This window comes from Hemicordylus capensis, chromosome 1 (assembly GCF_027244095.1).
Source record: "Hemicordylus capensis ecotype Gifberg chromosome 1, rHemCap1.1.pri, whole genome shotgun sequence".
Taxonomy (NCBI): Eukaryota; Metazoa; Chordata; class Lepidosauria; order Squamata; family Cordylidae; genus Hemicordylus; species Hemicordylus capensis.
This window is the reverse complement of record NC_069657.1, coordinates 6860173-6876854: the sequence shown is the minus strand read 5'-3', so window position 1 is coordinate 6876854 and position 16682 is coordinate 6860173. Positions and strand designations below refer to the sequence as shown.

Genomic DNA, 16682 nt, shown 5'->3' with positions numbered 1-16682 from the left:
GCCCTACCAGGGATGGGGAACCTTGGCACTCCAGCTGTTTTTGGACTACAACTCCCATAATCCCCAGCCACAGAGGCCAATAGCTAGGGATTATGGGAATTGTAGGCCAACATCTGCAGGAGTGCCAAGGTTCCCCATCCCTGCTAGGCCATGCCAGGCCTCACAGAGGCCATTTGAGCATCCACGGTGGCCATTTTGTTTTCAGTGGCTTATATATATATATAGGCTACCACACATGCTCAAATGGTCCCTGCGAGGCCCTAGGCCTTGCCGAGGCCATTTGAGCATGTGTGGCAGTCTCCAAAATGGCCACCATGCTGATCTTGCAGTGAATTAAGAGGCCAGTGGGGGGAGGGGGAACCTTAGCAGACCCCAACCCCACAGCCTTTAGGAAGCCCCCCGAAGGGGCTACAGGTAATTTTTTAAAAAAATTAATATAATTTTTTTTCAAATTCAATTTTTATTAATTTTAACAGTAGTAATATTATCATTCATTGCAAACACACACAAAAAGGTGGACTTCCCGCACACATCTCTTCATGAATCATCAACTATAAAATTTACCCTTGCTATAATAATAATTCAAAACATAAATTCAAACCCTTACAAACATAGCTAAAAAAAATTAATATAATATAAGTCACTGTACACATATTCAGTTTGGCACTTTGTACAGAGAATCAGAGTTTGTGAATACTGAGCTGATGCTTATGAGCTAGGATTGTATTCATTTGCTCTTACTTTGCTTCTTGTGACAAGTGAGTTAAATGTGATGTCTTAATAATATGGCTATTAATGGTGAGTTTGTCATTGAATCAGTGTGAAATCCTTAATATTAAGGCCCACTGGGAGTTTCTTGCTCTCTTTCTCTCATTTTAACTGTCTTTCTGAAAGACTAGAATATATTCCAAGCAGTGACACAGTTGACTCTACATATCCTTTAATTCTTTTCAGAGTATCTGGGAAAAGTCAAATTCTCTATTTTTAAAACTTATGTAATAGTGATGCTACAATGCATAGTAGAAAATTAGACAGGCACTTCTGTTTAATTTTCCAAGTTTAGTTTTAGTTGTTTAGTTTTCCAAGTACACCTCCACATAGTATTTGGGTATTTCATGAGCCCCGGCATACTGAAATTTGTAGTTTCCCAGCATTTCTTGGTCTGGCTACGTCCACTGCTAAATAGCTTTTGAAATATTAAAAGATTAATAAGCTTTTTCAGCTGATATTATGGTAAAGTTATCTGAAAGATGGGTGTCGTGTGTTTGGACAGGGGGTGCAATTTCAGTGCAATTTCAGTGTTTGCCCTAGGCGCTATTTTCCCAAGATATGCCTCTAGGAAATGGTCTCATGTTTTGCAGCAGATTGCAGCCGATAAAATGAAGGGCTTTAATGGACTGTCCTTCTTGCCTTGTGGAGGGCACACACCTGACTCAAGTAGCACAATTGTTTGTCTTCTCCTTGCAGGCAACCCTGAGACAAGCAACCAGGAATGGGAGCAGAAGCTGCTGCAGGTCGGAGACAGTTTTCATCTGGGCCAGACTGAAGCACTTCTGGCAGCCTGGCCAGAAGCCAGCACAGGCCTTGGTAGCAGGCTGATGCTCTGTGACAGCCGTTCACTGAGGCTCCTCTTGCCCCCTGCAACACTGGCCGATCTCCCTTAAATCTGACGGATTTGCACAGGAACTCTGGTTCTTCGTTTTGGCACCTTTAGATTGCTTTCGGAAGGCTAAGACTGAAAATAATTCACGATGGCCAGTTGCAACCTAAGGGAACACATCCCCAGTCGACACCAGGAATTCTCCAACTTCAGTCTCCAGAGGTTTTTGGGTTGCAACTTTCATTATTCCCAGGCTTCAGCCATTGTGGCTGGGGATGATGGGAGTTGTAGTCTAACAACCTCTGGGGGCCCAGGTTGGAGAAGTCCTGGTCTATGGGCTAGGAAGCCGCTGCCACTCTGTGAAGACAATACTGAGCTAGATAGACCAGTGGTCTGACTCAGTATGTGTCACTCTCCTCAGGAGCAGTTTCCCCCTGGAGTGACCTCCAGGTAGTTGACCTGTTATTGCTGTATAGACCTGGGGTTCTTAATCTGAGGTCCATGGGGCAGGTCTTGGTGACCAATGGAATAATAAATACATAGTTAAAGGCGACTCCCAAAAAACCTCAGTTGACATCCAGTCTAGGTTATTCTTGAATCATCCTACTGAAATTAAGTGGTTCGTTAGCATAACTCATGAGTAGTACTATTGAATAACTTAGTCTGTCAGCTATCATTTATAATTAAATAGGATGCATCTCTTTTCCCCCCTTGAATTTTAATTTTACCTTCAATCATTGATAAGGGGCACCAGAGTGGAATTAAGTAACCTGAATATGTATATTTCCCCCTCCCCTCATAGTTTTTACTGGAGCCTTATGAAAAAATATTATAAATGGGGTGGGGGAACTTGAGGATCGGTGAGGGGTGAGTCTGTAGATGCAAAAAGATCAAGCACCCCTGCTCTAGACAGTAGCCCATTAGCCCCTGATCAGATCCAGGGAATGTTTAGTCCAAGGATTCTCAACGTTGGGTCCCCAGACATTATTGGACTTCAGTTCCCATAATCCCCAGTCACAGTGGCCTTTGGTTGGGGATTATGGGAGTTGGCCCAATAACATCTGGGGACCCAACACTGAGAATCCTTGGTTTAGTCCATCACTGATCTTCAGACCTGTCTCTTCATAATGCTGGAAACATCAGATGGGAGTCTGTGATGGGTGAACTGTAGATGTGAAGAGTCTCAAGAGCTTTTGAAGCAATTTCTTGCACCTGACAACATTGGTGCTAAAATGACTTGTGTTTTTCAACCGTGATCTAGCCATTTTTCAAATCCCTGCTCACTTCTCCTGAACATGAGTAGGCAAACATAACCTTTGACTTTGACAGAGCACTTCCAGAAGGCCCACCTAGGCAAAGCAATGGAATATAAGTATTTGTCGTATTCCTTTTTTATTCGTATTGTTCCAACTTTTGCCCCTAGTTCCTGAGAAGATCCCTGGAAACTATTGATGACAGCAGCTGGACCAAGAATCTGAGCCAAGAACTGGAGAATCAGATGGCCAGCTACTCTGACCAGTCAGCTGAAAAGGTCTGTTTCTCTCCCAAGGCCCAGATTCATTTTTTCACAATGTACAAATGGCTTGAGGTCTCTTCTTTGTCTCTGGATTGCATCACATCTTATTGTCAATGCAGATGTGACACCAACGGCATCCTTCCTGCTTCCATGTTTTCTAAAATAGCAACCACATATTGGGTGTGGGGTAGGGAGCCAGCAGGACTGAGACTGCGGTGCACAGGGAAGGGGCCTTGAACCCTTTCTCCTTGGGCTACAGGGCCAGTGGAAATAGCCTCCCAAAGCTGCAATCAGCTGGGAGGAAAAATGTCATTGGCTGCTGCTACTTACAGATGTGCAACCAAAAAAAAGTTGAAAAGGGAATAAAGGGCTGTAGCAGATTACAGCCTTTGTCTCAGAGCAAGCTCACGTGAGGGAAAGACATGCTGAATCATCCTTGCTTGAGCGGCCTGGCTAGGCTTCTCCTAAAACTATTCTATATTCCCGATAGGTTTAAAATGCTGCCGCCACCACTCCTCTTATTGACAGAGCTTGAACCTCCCTGGGATTGGGTTGGAATTCCAGAGAAAACTCTCTTTATTTTGCTCTTGGGCAAACACAAAAATCTTCCACATGCAAGCCTGCATGTGGTGAGAAAACTGATAGCTTCTGACCGTTTGGGGATGTGATCACACAAAAGAAAAATCCCCCTTCGCCTCTCCCGCTTTTTCCCTGCATTAAAAACCAACTCAGAGAGGCTTATAAAAAGAAAAGAACTAAAATAAAACAACCCAATTTTATTCAATTATTACAGACTGCTTCCATCTGAGGTTTTCTCAGCTTTTAAATACAGTTAAAAAATACTTAGCAAGTTACAAAAATAGGTTGTCTCAATGCACACTTAAATGTTTATAGAGTATTTTGCAATGCCCTAGGTAGGATGGGCATAGGCTAGTGTTTCTTATTTCAATTACGTTACAGGTAAACAATAATAGAACAGTATCCGGAATATGCAAAAGCACACACACCAAAGAAATATAAGTTTCTAATGCAAAGTCTGACTAAACAAACTTTTCCCTATGTTGAATTCCCTCTTCCTTGAACTCACCCAATTCCTGAGGAGAATCAAGCATCCTGCAATCCTTTCTTTTAAGGATCTACAGAGTTATTCCTTGAGAGAAACCTCCATGCTGGCTTTGACCACAAGGGAGCAAACTCCATTGCCCCTCACTAAACTTTTCTACACGTGCATCTCTCCAACAAAGATTGCCCTTCTTGTTCCCACAATTCCCAGCAACCGCTCTCGAGGTCCCACTCACTGGGTGTATGGATTGGCTGCCCTGGAGTTCACCAGCGTGTCAGTTAAGACAAGGGTTCACTCCTTGTTAGCTCTTTAGAGGGAGGGGAGGTTGGTCACTACAAGGATAATCCATCACCATTCCCCAAAATCAAGAATGTCCTGCCCCTAGCTCTAGATTTCCCACCACGTACACCTCTTTTCGCCCTTCCCCACCCCCGAATTCCTCCAGTAGCCCTGAAATTGAGCCAAATATTCTTATTAAAAGAATTTCTGACTGAAATCTAATTTTTAAAAAACCCCAATGAACAGAACTAGCAGAAGCATCTTTAAGGGACACCCGTGCCCCACACCAACCAACTGCACTTCACACAGAGGAGGGTGTGGAGCCTCCCTGATATATCTCCAACTATTTCTGTTTATAAGAGTGAAAGCAGAATCTTCTGGGGAAATACTTGTTAGCTGTATTGAGTGTGCCTTTGAGCGTGCAAAGCTCTTCCCATGTATCGTCTTGATGTAATACTTACAACAAGCTGCAAGGTTAGTGAGGTTATCTCCATTTTGCAGAGAACAGCCTGAGGCTTGCTTAGTGGCTATCTAGTGAGTTTATAACAGAGGCACGATTCACACCAGGGAAGCTCTTTATCTACAGCTCAGCTTCCACTACATTCCCCCAGCTCTGGGATGGCTCAAGCTCTGTTTCCCTGGTATCCTGCTCCATGCTGAGCCATGAGCCTGATTCAGACATTATGCTGTACACATGTACAGATATCTGTACACTTGTACATGTGTTTGTGTGAATGACTCTAGCGAATTGTGGGTAATGGAAAATTCCTTTCCTGATTCAGGCCAGGTTCCTGAATAATCTCCCTGGCTGATCTAAACCAGTCAAAGACTTTAGTGCTGAGTCATCCCTGTCCTGTGCTCTGAGATGCAGACTGGCTGTTTTAAAAATCTGTAACTTTCAAGACCCAAAAGTTAAGAAAAAGATTCTGGGGAAACCCAGATGTTCTGGTAGGTTCCTGCTATCACCAAGCACTCTAAGACTTGCCTAGAACTAGACCCTTGGATTGAGTGCTGTAGTCCAAGGTCCCTTTATAGCTGGGTACTGGGCAAATGCAAAAATCTGCTCCCCCTTTTTGCTAACAGGCAAGACTAAAAAACAACAACGTTGTCTCCCGCACATGTTGCCTGCACGTGGAGCTAATTATTAGAGATGTGCACTAATGGATTTTTTCTATTCAATTTGTACCTGAATTGAATCACCCCTGATTTGTTTTGAGTCTGAATCTCCCCCCCCCGAATCACCCCAGATTCTATTTGTACCCAAATTTTCCGAATCTGAATCCAAATCGATTCAGGGCAAAAAAGGGGTTGCGGGGGCAGAAGAGTGGGTTAGGTGGGTTAGGCACCCCAGTGGGTGCCTGTTACCACCAAGATTTCAAATAAATTGGTGAAAGGGGTGATTTTTAATTTTTTTCTGAAGTTTGTACATCTTTAAGCTTTCCCCCCATATGAAATAATGGGGAATTTCAGCAGCCCCGTAACTCCACTTGGGGGACACCAGAGTGGCCCAGAGTGGGAGGTAGTATAGTGCACATAGGGTGCCAACCATCCCTAGAACAAGCCCAAGGGGTACTGAGTTTTGTTGTTTTCAGTGTCTGAGGTGTTCCAAGAGTGGATTCTCTCATTTCCTACCAGAGAATCTACTCTCAGAAGAACACCTAATTCTGGAGTTGCCCCTGCTAGCTGGGCAAAGAGGCACCTTTTATCACCTTTTTACCGTGGTGATTCTCTTTATTTAGCAGGGGGAGAGTAACTGGCCCTCTCCACCCCCAGCACAGCACCTCCAGTGACTGTTGCTGGTGTCTATCTTAAGTTTCTTTTTAGACTGCGAGGCCTTTGGGGACACGGATCCATCTTATTTATTTGTTATTTCTCAAAGTGAATGGCTTTGGAACCTTTTGTTGAAAAGCGGTATATAAATATTTGTTGTTGTTCTTATATAAACTATATATAATAACATTTATATAATATATCAATGTTCCTTCAGAACTCTCAGCAGACTGCTGGTTTATATAGCCGAGATACCGTACACTTCCACGAGGAAGCTTGTTTCTTAAAGGGACCTTGCCTGCTTTTGCAAGCTCTTGCTCTGATGACACTGGGTGGCCTCCACTATGACCCATAGGGCATCAGAGGACTCTTCCAAATCTGAGGGTGATGGCAGGATTGTCTCTTTAGGTCTTGGTGGGGGTACTGATTTGCCTATTACGGAGGGTTCTGGTGGGACAGGGTCGCCCTGTGCCTGAGTCATGGATGCCTCCTCTTCTGTCTCTTTCCCTTTCCATCTCATTGCCTACCTGAGGGTTCTAGGGTCCAGGATCATGACACCTGGACACTGCTTCTCTTGGGGATTCCTAGTGTCATTGCCAGCTCTCCTAGTGCTGATGAAATAAGGCTGTGCTTGTTGATATGAGCAGAATGTGATCTCTATTGCAAAGGATCACATCCAGAAATAACTGCACTCACAAACTGGTGGGAATGCCTCTGGAACTGCCTGGGAAACTGTTTTTGGAGTGAGGAGGATTGTTGGTTGGCCCGTACTTCCAGGGCAGACACATCTACTGAGGGCAGCAACGTCAACATCCTGCCATCATTTTCTTCTTCTCTTCTTTCCAGAGTTTCCTGTATAAATCTTTGGGCACTTCTCTGACAAGTTGTGAGGATTTGACCTTTGTGCAGAGTCGGATGCAGCACTTTGTAGAAAACACCAATTATATGGATGCCTCAGAGAGAGAGGTGTGTGGATTTGGAAGCACAGGAAGCTGTCTTCTACTGAGTCAGACCACTGGTCCATCTAGCTCAGTATTGTCGACACAGACTGGCTTCTACAAAGCTGCAGGCGGGAGTCTTCTCAGCCCTATCTGGAGATGCTGCCAGGGAGGGAATCTGGGACCTTTGTCATGCAAGTATACAAGTGTTATAGGGAATGTACTAAAATGAATGACAGGGAATGCCCACTGAAAAGCCCTCGTTCCTTCCAAATGGCCATGGAATGCATGGAATGTCCAATCAGATCAAGGAAGAAGCTCCACACACATCCTCCTCTCATGCTAAATGCAGTTCATCTGAATGCCTCGAAGGAGCCCCATCTGCAAATGCAGACACCTGTGTCCAGGCAACTGGGAAGACTGTGAGGTCAGTCACACAGCCGAAAGCTGGGTCGGACAGCCTTCAAAAATGGCCCCGTTTGGCTGTCCTTCAGCTCATTCATGCCTTTCCCCCACCGGCACAGTGGCCATTTTGGAGGCCACCATGCCTGTGCAATGGGCCTCTGCGTGGCCAGGGAAGAACAGCTAAATGGCACCGTTATTGAAGGCAGGAAGGCTGGCAGGGGAGGGGGAACCTCTGCGGAGCCCCCCACTGCCGCCTTAGAGAGCCCCCCCACCCAGAGGGGGTAAATTTAAAAAAATGTTCATGAACCCCACCCCCAGACCGAACCGGGGTGGTCCAGTCTGGTTTGGGTCCAGTTCGATCTCGAACCGGACCAGACCAGACGAGCTGGTTCTGTGCACAACCCTATTGTCCGACCCAGTTTTTGATTGTGTGAATGACCTCTCTCTGAATATGGTCCCTGACCGCATGCAAAGATTCCTCCTCACAGATAGCTAGACGTGCTGATCCTGTTCAGGAATTCAGATGGATGCATGAACCTCGGAAAGCAGAGATTTCTCCCTCTGTCTACACATTCTGAATGCCTGTGTGACTAGGGATGATGTCTTCAGTTGTGATTGGGCAAGAATCTGGAATCTGAAAAGTTGGCTGTTTCTGTCTCTGGAGTTTGTACTAGGGTTGGAACTGAAATAGTTCCAAAGTGAAATTCAAAAGAGAATGTCAAGGTTTCTGCAAGGAGAAGGTGAACTTCAAAGAGGAATTTCAGAGTTCCTCCCTCCCGAGGAGAAAAGTTGGAGTATTTTCTCTGTTTTTGCTATGCTGCCTCATTGTGGTGGGGGTGGTGGGTGTTCCTGGGAAGGATGGGGAAAGTACGCCAGGAGGTATACTCCCAGTAGGGTCACCCAAGGTGCGAACGTCATCCCAGCTGCCCAGCTAAAGGAAGCAGGCACCTATATTGGGTAGCAGTGATACAGGAAGGTGCTGGAGGCGGACTATCATTTCAGTGACAACAACAAAGGCATCATTCCATACTGCGGGGGAGAAGGCAAGGGTAAACCACTCCTGTATTTTACCAAGAAAACCACATGGGTCGACAAGATAGAGAATCTATCGATGTGGTCACTAAGAGTCGACACTGACTTGACAGCATTTAATCAATCAATCAATCAATCAGTTTGTACTGAGGTCTGTCCAGTCTTCAAGGCCAATGCACTTTTCCCACCTTGCAGAAAGTCATACAGATCCTTTCCTTCTCTGCCATGGGCCATTTGGACCTCACACTGGCTACGCTGCAAGAATTTGGAGGTGGGATACACATGAAGATCAAGATGTCCGACATTATCAATCGCTATAAGGTAAAGAACCGGAGTCTCCGATTCCACCTTGCATGCAACCGGCACGTGTCAGGCCTCGCTTCTTTTGGAGATATCTGTCGGGTCTGTAACTCCTCCCCAAGCAAAAGCAATCCGGTTTATAAAACAGGAATGTAACAACTCCTCAACATCCAGAGCAGGGCTGATCCGGAGCTGGCAGTGGGTTTGCTGCCACGGCAGCACTGGGATTGGGTATGATCCTGGCAGTTCTCACGCCCAGGCAAAACCGGGCTTGGCTTCGTTATCCCGGTTTTGCCTGCACGTGAGAACAGCCTCCTGGACTCAAACGATTCTGTGAACCAGGGCAGTGCCATGATGTCGCTTGACTCCCAGTGCATTCTAGGTTGAAAACCATGGCAGCCCACAAAAGCCAACTTCCAAGGCAGACCACAAAATTTACTGGCAATACTACAGCTACTGCTGATATAGCTACGACCTTAAGTAGTAATTTAAAAATAGAGAGCAGGTAAAAGGTACCCCTGTGCACTGCCAGCAGGCACTTCCGTGAGACTAAGTAATTTGCCCTTTTGTAAAAAAAAAAAAAAAAAAAAGTTTGCCTTTGGCCATTGTGGCTGGGGATGATGGGAGTTGTAGTCCAACAACTAGGAACCTGGCTTTGAGACCTCCTGTAATAAGCCTTTCTGTTTCTCAGGACTACTCCCAAGGCAGAAGAGGCCACACCCATCAAACGCTGATGCTCACCTACGGCCAGGTGGCTCTCCATGCCCCGAAGGAGCTCCTCTTCTCCAGGGTGGAGACTGACATCATGAAGAGAGTCCTCTTTCATTACCGGAGGAGCTGCCAGGCAAGCGCTTTTCAAAGGATGAGTGTGCTTTCCTGGGGGTGTTGACCCTGGCATTTAGATACAGATCATTCACATTCCTCCTGCAATTTCGTTACTCTTATCCAGGAATGAGTTCATAAGCAAGGATTCTCAAGCTTGGGTCCTCAGCTAGGAACATAGGAACACAGGAAGCTGCCATATACCAAGTCAGACCATTGGTCCATCTAGCTCAGTATTGTCTACACCAGGCCTGCTCAACTTCGGCCCTCCTGCAGATGTTGGCCAACAATTCCCATAATCCCTGGCTATTGGCTGCTGTGGCAAAGAATTATGGGAGTTGTAGTCCAAAAACAGCTGTGGGGCCTAAGTTGAGCAGGCCTGGTCTACACAGACTGGCAACAGCTTCTCCAAGGTGGCAGGCAGGAGTCTCTCTCAGCCCGACCTGGAGATGCCAGGGATGGAACATGGAACCTTCTGCATGCAGATACTCTTCCCGGAGCGGCCCCATCCCCTAAGAGAAATACCTTACAGTGCTCACAATTCTAGTCTCCCATTCATAGGCAACCAGGGTGGACCCTGCTTAGCAAAGGGGACAATACATGCTTGCTACCACAAGATCAGTTCTTCTCCCATCTGTAGTCCAGATGTTGTTGGACTACAACTCCCATCATCCCCAGTCACAAAAACCAAAAGCAACGCTGGCTGGAAATAATGGGAGTTGTAGTCTAACAACACCTGGGGACTCAAAACTAAGTACCCTCCCCCCACCAATTGTAAACTTTAGTCTTAACTACCAGGCACTTTGTGTGGTCTGAGTTTAAGGAAAGTCCTAAAGTGTCTGCTGGTGAAGAATTCTGAAGCCCTCTTTTGTGGCAAAAATACATTGCCAAGAAATTTAAGACTGACAAAAGGAAGTACGTTTTTGCACAATGCATAATTAACCTATGGAATTATCTGCCACAAGATGTGGTGAAAGCCAACAGCCTGGATTGCGTTAAGAGGGGTTTGGATACATTCATGTAGGACAGGTCTATCAATGGCTACTAGTCTGGTGGCTGTGGGCCAGCTCCAGCTTCAGAGGCATAATACCTCTCAAAACCAGTTGCAAGGGAGCAAGGGCAGGAGAGAGGGCATGCACATACCTCTTGCCTGTGGGCTTCTGAGAAGCATCTGATGGGCCACTATTTGAAACAGGATCTTGGACTAGATAGTGTGTGTGTGATACTGCAGATCTCCACATGCTGGACCCAGATGCCTTGCAGATGGCTTGAGGGTGTGCTGCTGCACTCAGTCCAAATGGGATCAGGTGACATGATGAGCCAATAAGGGCCAACTTGGAACACGTGCTGCTCCTTGATCTGAGCAGCTTGGGCTCAGGTGCAGGCAAAGCTACTCAGAGACGGACTGCCTGCCTCCAGGCTCCCACCCCCGCTGGCTGCCGCTCAGCTTCTGCACACAATTCAAGGTGTGGGATTAACTAGGGTTGAGCGAAAGGCTCCCCTTCAGCCACTGTGGCTGAAGATGATTGAAGTTGCAGTCCAACAACTTCTGAGTACCAAAGGCAGGGAGCTCCTGATCCAGCTCAGTATGTGCTACACTGACTGGCAGCAGCTCTCTCCTTCCTTAGGTCAGTAGACTCCAGAGATTCAGCTTGTACATGCCAAGGAAGTGCTACAGCTCCTCCCCAAATTGACTGGGGTTTGCATTTTTTTTCCCCAGGTCTTGGGTGTCAGCATTGCAAACAAGGTGAGCTTTGAACGATCTCAGTCTTTGCATTTCTCCAGCACTCCTCTCAGAGGCCTGGCACACTGCTTCCTACCTCCGCTTGGGCATCTTGGGGTCAAGCTGGAGACGGAGAATAGCTTCTCAGAGAGTTAAAGGTGTATTTCTGTATGTATGTATGTATGTATGTATGTATTTATATCTCTGTAAACCACTTTGGGGATTTTTGTTGAAAAAGCGGTCTATAAATATTCGCCATCTTCGTATTCGAATTTGCCGTCTTTACACCCACTCTCTCACTGTGGGGCTGATCTGTGGTTTGGACAGAAGGATGTCAAAAGTGAAGGCAAAGGAAATGGGCTGGGAGGGAGGGCTGGGGTGGGGTGCAGCCACCTTGCTGAAGCTAAGCAGGTTCATGTCTGGTCAGAGTCTGGATGGGCAATCACCTGGGCCACCATGGCAGAAAGGTGGGATAGCAATGAAATCGGATGCCCTCTTTACACCCAACAGGCGTGACCCTAAAAGGGGTAACTCTCTTCTTCCAGAGGGGAAGAGGCAACTTGTCTCTTAATGAGGACACAAGCAAGAAAACCTGGGGCGGCCCGAGGTCTTGCAGTGCCTGAGACGAGGTGTCAGCTGCTGCCTGGCCCCACACCCTGGGTGGCAGCCACCCCTTTCCAGAACTGACTTTTGCCAGCTTTGGAAGTGTCAAAGGGGAAGGGAGCAGGTAAGGCTGCCACTAGACTCCATCTTGCAAGCTTGGCAAGGAGTGTGAGGAGAATGTGCTCCTTCCAACCTTTGCAGCGGTCAGATCAGTCCCAAAGAGCTGCTCTGATGGTGACCCTGAGGGGGCATCTGGCCACCCTGCTGTCCTCTCAGTAATCTGCTGCCTGAGGCCTCCGCCTCGCCTCTTCTCATGAAAGAGCTGCCCCCAATGAGAACCTTGGCTGGAGAGAGCTGTGTGTTTGTTCAGGTGGAGGAAAGAGGGGTTGCTTTCCGTGGGGCCTACACTCACCCCCCATCCACCATTTCGATTCTTTTCCCCAGCCAGCCCCCAACACTGGAAGCAAACCCAGAAAACAGATCCGGTAGAGGGAAGGAGATGGGCAGTCAGCAGGTGTAGGAGGGGTGGAGCCCCTCAAGCCCTCTCCTGCAAGAGTCCCCATGTCCCTTTTATCTCTGCAAGGGCATGGTAGGGACCCCGTGCCTGCCCCCAGGGCCTCTAGTTTCACCCTTATTGTGCTTTTGGAAATGCAGGACTTGAACCTCAAGCTGGCCCTCATTCAGAGCACGACGGACGTCTGTCGTGCCATCCATGGGACCCGGAACTGCCAGGACTTCCTGTTTACTTGCAAAAAGGAACTCCTCAGTATCTTGCTGGTGAGTCACGAGGGAAGGATGAAGATAGGTCCACTGAGCTTGTTTTTCCTTCTCCCCTTGACTGGCTCTGTCAAGATCGCGTGTCCCCTTTCTTGTTCTTTTCTGATAGAAAACACTGGCTTTCATGGACTGGTAGCAAAGAAGCATCATTAGACCTCAGAGTCTGTCTCATTCCTTTTCTCTCTTGGTTGCAGGAGTTCATCAGGGAGGAGCCATTAGACACTCTGGCTACTCCAATTCGTTCCAAAGCCATCACTGCCATTGCTTTCCTGAGGTAAGCTGTTTCCAGACTTACTTACTCAATGAATTTATATATCGCCTATCTCTAGGCGGTGTACAGAATTAAATACATAAAACATAACACATTTAAAATGCATAAAAAGATAAAATCATAATAGATAAAAACACATTAATAACACATTAATTTTTTTTTTTAAAAATTGAGTCTCAATTGAAGGCCTGGGAAAAGAGGTACGTTTTCAGGGTCTTCCTAAAAGCAAACAGAGAAGGAGATGTTCTTATTTCAGCAAGGAGTGTGTTTCAAAGCCCCAGGGCAGCCACAGAAAAGGCTCCATCCCGAGTCGTCACCAAACAAGTTTGTGGCAACTGCAACCTGACCTCTCCAGGTGATCTTAATAGGTGGCAGGGTTCATGACAGAGAAGGTGCTCTCTTCAATACTCTGGACTTAAGCCGTTAAGGGCTTTATAGGTAATAACTAGCACTTTGCATTTCATTCGGAAACCTATTGGCAGCCAGTGCAGTTCTTTTAGAATTGGTGTTATGTGGTCCCTTCGGGTAAACCCTGAGACCAGTCTGGCTGCCACATTCTGTACCAATTGTAGTTTCTGAACTACGTACAAAGGCAGTGCCACATAGAGTGCATTACAGTAGTCAAGCCTAGAGGTTACCAGCATATGTGCCGCCATTTTAAGGTCATTATTCTTCAAGAATGGAGGTATCTGGCGTATCAGTCAAAGCTGATAAAAAGCACTCCTGGCCACAGCCTCAACCTGAGGGACCAGGGAGAGTTTGGGATCCAGGAGTGCTCCCAGTCTACGAACCTTTTAGGGGGAGTATAACCCCATCCAGAACAGGCAATTCTAAACCATCTTTCGGATCCCAACCCCCTACAGAGAGTACCTCCGTCTTGTTTGGATTCAGCTTCAGTCTGTTATCCCTATTCCAACCCAATATCGCCTCCAGGCAGGCATTTAGGAGGGTCATGTCATTTCCTGACAAAGTTGATATAGAAAAATAGATCATATGAAAAACCACTTTCATTTCACCTCATGGAATCCCTGCTAACTTAGCAACCTTATAACGTGGTGGTTCTCTTTATTTAGCAGTGGGAGAGAAACTGACCCTATTCACCCCCAGCACAGGACTTCCAGTGACTGTTGCTGGTGTCTATCTTATGTTTCTTTTAGATTGTGAGCCCTTTAGGGAAAAGTAAACCTTCTCTCCCCAGTAATTCATATAGAAAACAACTATGGGATGTTTTTGAAACATTTGTTGTTGGCCCTCAAAAGCCTGACAAAAATCCATTTTGCGATGTATTTTTAAATAGACAAGAAGAGGGTCCCATTCTTTTTTAAATTCTTCAAATTTATTTCTTAGTAGTGATGTTAATTTTGCCATTTCTGCCAATTCTAGTACTTTAAGAATCCAATCCTCTTTAGACAGGCATTGACTGTCTTTCCATTTGTGCGCAAATGTCAGTCTTGCTGCCGCTGTTAAGTACATGAAGAGGGTCCAATATTTCTTCGGGAGAGCATTGTTATCAATACCTAATAGTATTGATTCTGGACTCTTGGGAAAAGTCATTTTGAATACTTTTTTAAGCTCGTTATATATTAAGTCCCAATAACCTCTCGATTTATTGCATGCCCACCATAACTGTATATAGGAACCCTCTTCTTTCTTACATTTCCAACATTTATTTGACATATTCTTGTAGATTACGGCCAACTTTTTGGGTGTAAGATGCCAACTGTACATCATTTTCAAAATATTTTCCTTTAAATTAGAGCAAGCAGTAAATTTTATAATGGGGAAAGTATCCATCTTATTTATTTATCTGTGTAAACCACCCTGAGCCATTTTTGGAAGGGTGGTTTAGAAATCAAATCAATCAATCAATCAATAAAATAGAATCTTTTCAAACAAATGCTGTAACAATGGACAGCATGGGGCTGAGGCATCTGAATGCATCAGCACAGGGGTGTGCCCTAGGGCCCACTGTGCTCATATACAGTGTCCTTACTTTGGATAAAGTCTGAAAAAGGCTAGATTGTATGTACATGGAATATAACATATGAATAAGGCTTCTGTTTTGAAAGCAAGGGAAATACTTGGGACAAACTCCAGGTGGAATCCACCAGCCCTGTGATTGTTGAGCTTGGATTCTTCTCTGCCTCCTTCCCGAGAAGTCACAGAGCCTTCCCAAGGATATTTGATGTAAAGAGGAGTTAGGATTCCTAGCTGAAGTTAGAGGCCAGTGAGCAATGATGGTGACAACCAACCAGATGCCTGACACCACCATTTGTAACCTCAGCTCTTAAGCAAACTGTTCACATCACCAAACTGAGAACCAGCTTAGCTTTCTCGTTGGGATGTCAGTGGGTCTCTCACATGTGCCCTCTCCATCTACTTTTCTTCCGTCAGCAAACTGAAGCCGTATCTGACCATGGAGGAAATTCGAGATCTCCTTGACCAATGCATCAAAAGTCTGTTCCCCCTTCCTCCCTTGGAGCAGCTGAAACAAAATGGAGAAAAAGAACCGAATTCCCTAAATGTAGAGGTATGTATGACGAGAGTTTCCTTTTGGGTCATCTTTTCTCAGCTGCTCGTGGGCTTCCTAGTGGCTCTTGAGACAAATTTTGCTCCGAACAAGATTTTGGGCCCTCGGACTGATCTGGGAGGTGTCTTCCTGAATTCTAACCTTGGCAATCTCCGTGGGTTCTCATAGGCAGGCTCCTATTTTTAGCTCCCACGTTGTTGTTGGTAATTCATCTTTTCACGCCTGACCTTTTGCCTCCGTCTCAGTCTGACGAATCCAATATTTCTCATGGGCTTCTGATCTCTGGAATGTCTCACTGCTGCCTCAGACGGAGCATGGCTAAGGGCAAAACCTGTCATTTCCCCACCTATTCCGTAACCTCACATTCCTGCAAGTAAAACATTTTTTCTGGCATTGTGCACTGTGCAGAACATGGGGATGATGGTACAGATACTGGCCAGAGGCTCCATTGCATAATGTAAGTTATCCAGACAGGATGTGGGCAGAGGCAAAGGCTGCTGGGATTGAAAAAGATGGGGTGGGTGGATCTTTCCTCCACTTTTCACACAGCAAGAGAGATTGCTATCTCACATGTCTCAGGACCAAACTAGACACAACATGTGAGACCCATTAAAAATATCTCATCTGTTTATATTGTGAACCATTTGGAGACTGCCTTCTCTTTTCTTTTGCTATGTAAACTGCTTTGAGAACTAGATGCATTATGTAAATGTTCTGAATAATGATAATAATGAAATAACTTCATTAAAAATTGAAATGAAATAATGCCCAAGTCAACTGGTGATCTTAATGGATGAATGTGGCTTAGCAGTGACTCATCTGAACAATCCGGGGTGGGGGGGGCACTAAAGGAGGCAACTAAAGGTTGCTCCTCTCTCCCCTGCCCTGCCTAAGAGAGACTGCCTACAGACTGGACATTCATCAGGTAGAGCTATATGATTACCACACAGCTTTTCCTGATGAATGGCCAGCCTGCAGGTAACGCAGCTTTCAGGTGGGGCAGGTGAGAGATGAGCTACCCATGCTGCTGCCAGGAAGCAGAGGCATTTGTTC

At 46.0% G+C, this 16682-nt stretch overlaps 1 protein-coding gene across 13 annotated transcripts in view; it reads left to right on the top strand.

Annotated features, from left to right (window-relative positions):
* The window catches only part of LOC128341091 (maestro heat-like repeat-containing protein family member 2B), a 104078-nt gene that overhangs the window by 39457 nt on the left and 47939 nt on the right, over positions 1-16682 (top strand). For all 13 annotated transcript variants that reach the window (XR_008314201.1, XM_053287180.1, XM_053287177.1 and 10 more), the window contains exons 17-25: positions 1468-1514; positions 3024-3131; positions 7075-7194; positions 8799-8924; positions 9595-9747; positions 11446-11472; positions 12706-12828; positions 13023-13102; positions 15494-15629. Coding sequence is in view for 12 of the 13 variants with exons in the window: in XM_053287180.1 (XP_053143155.1) it covers positions 1468-1514; positions 3024-3131; positions 7075-7194; positions 8799-8924; positions 9595-9747; positions 11446-11472; positions 12706-12828; positions 13023-13102; positions 15494-15629 (920 nt within the window). In the remaining variant the exon portion in view is untranslated. The remainder of the gene's footprint in view (positions 1-1467; positions 1515-3023; positions 3132-7074; positions 7195-8798; positions 8925-9594; positions 9748-11445; positions 11473-12705; positions 12829-13022; positions 13103-15493; positions 15630-16682) is intronic.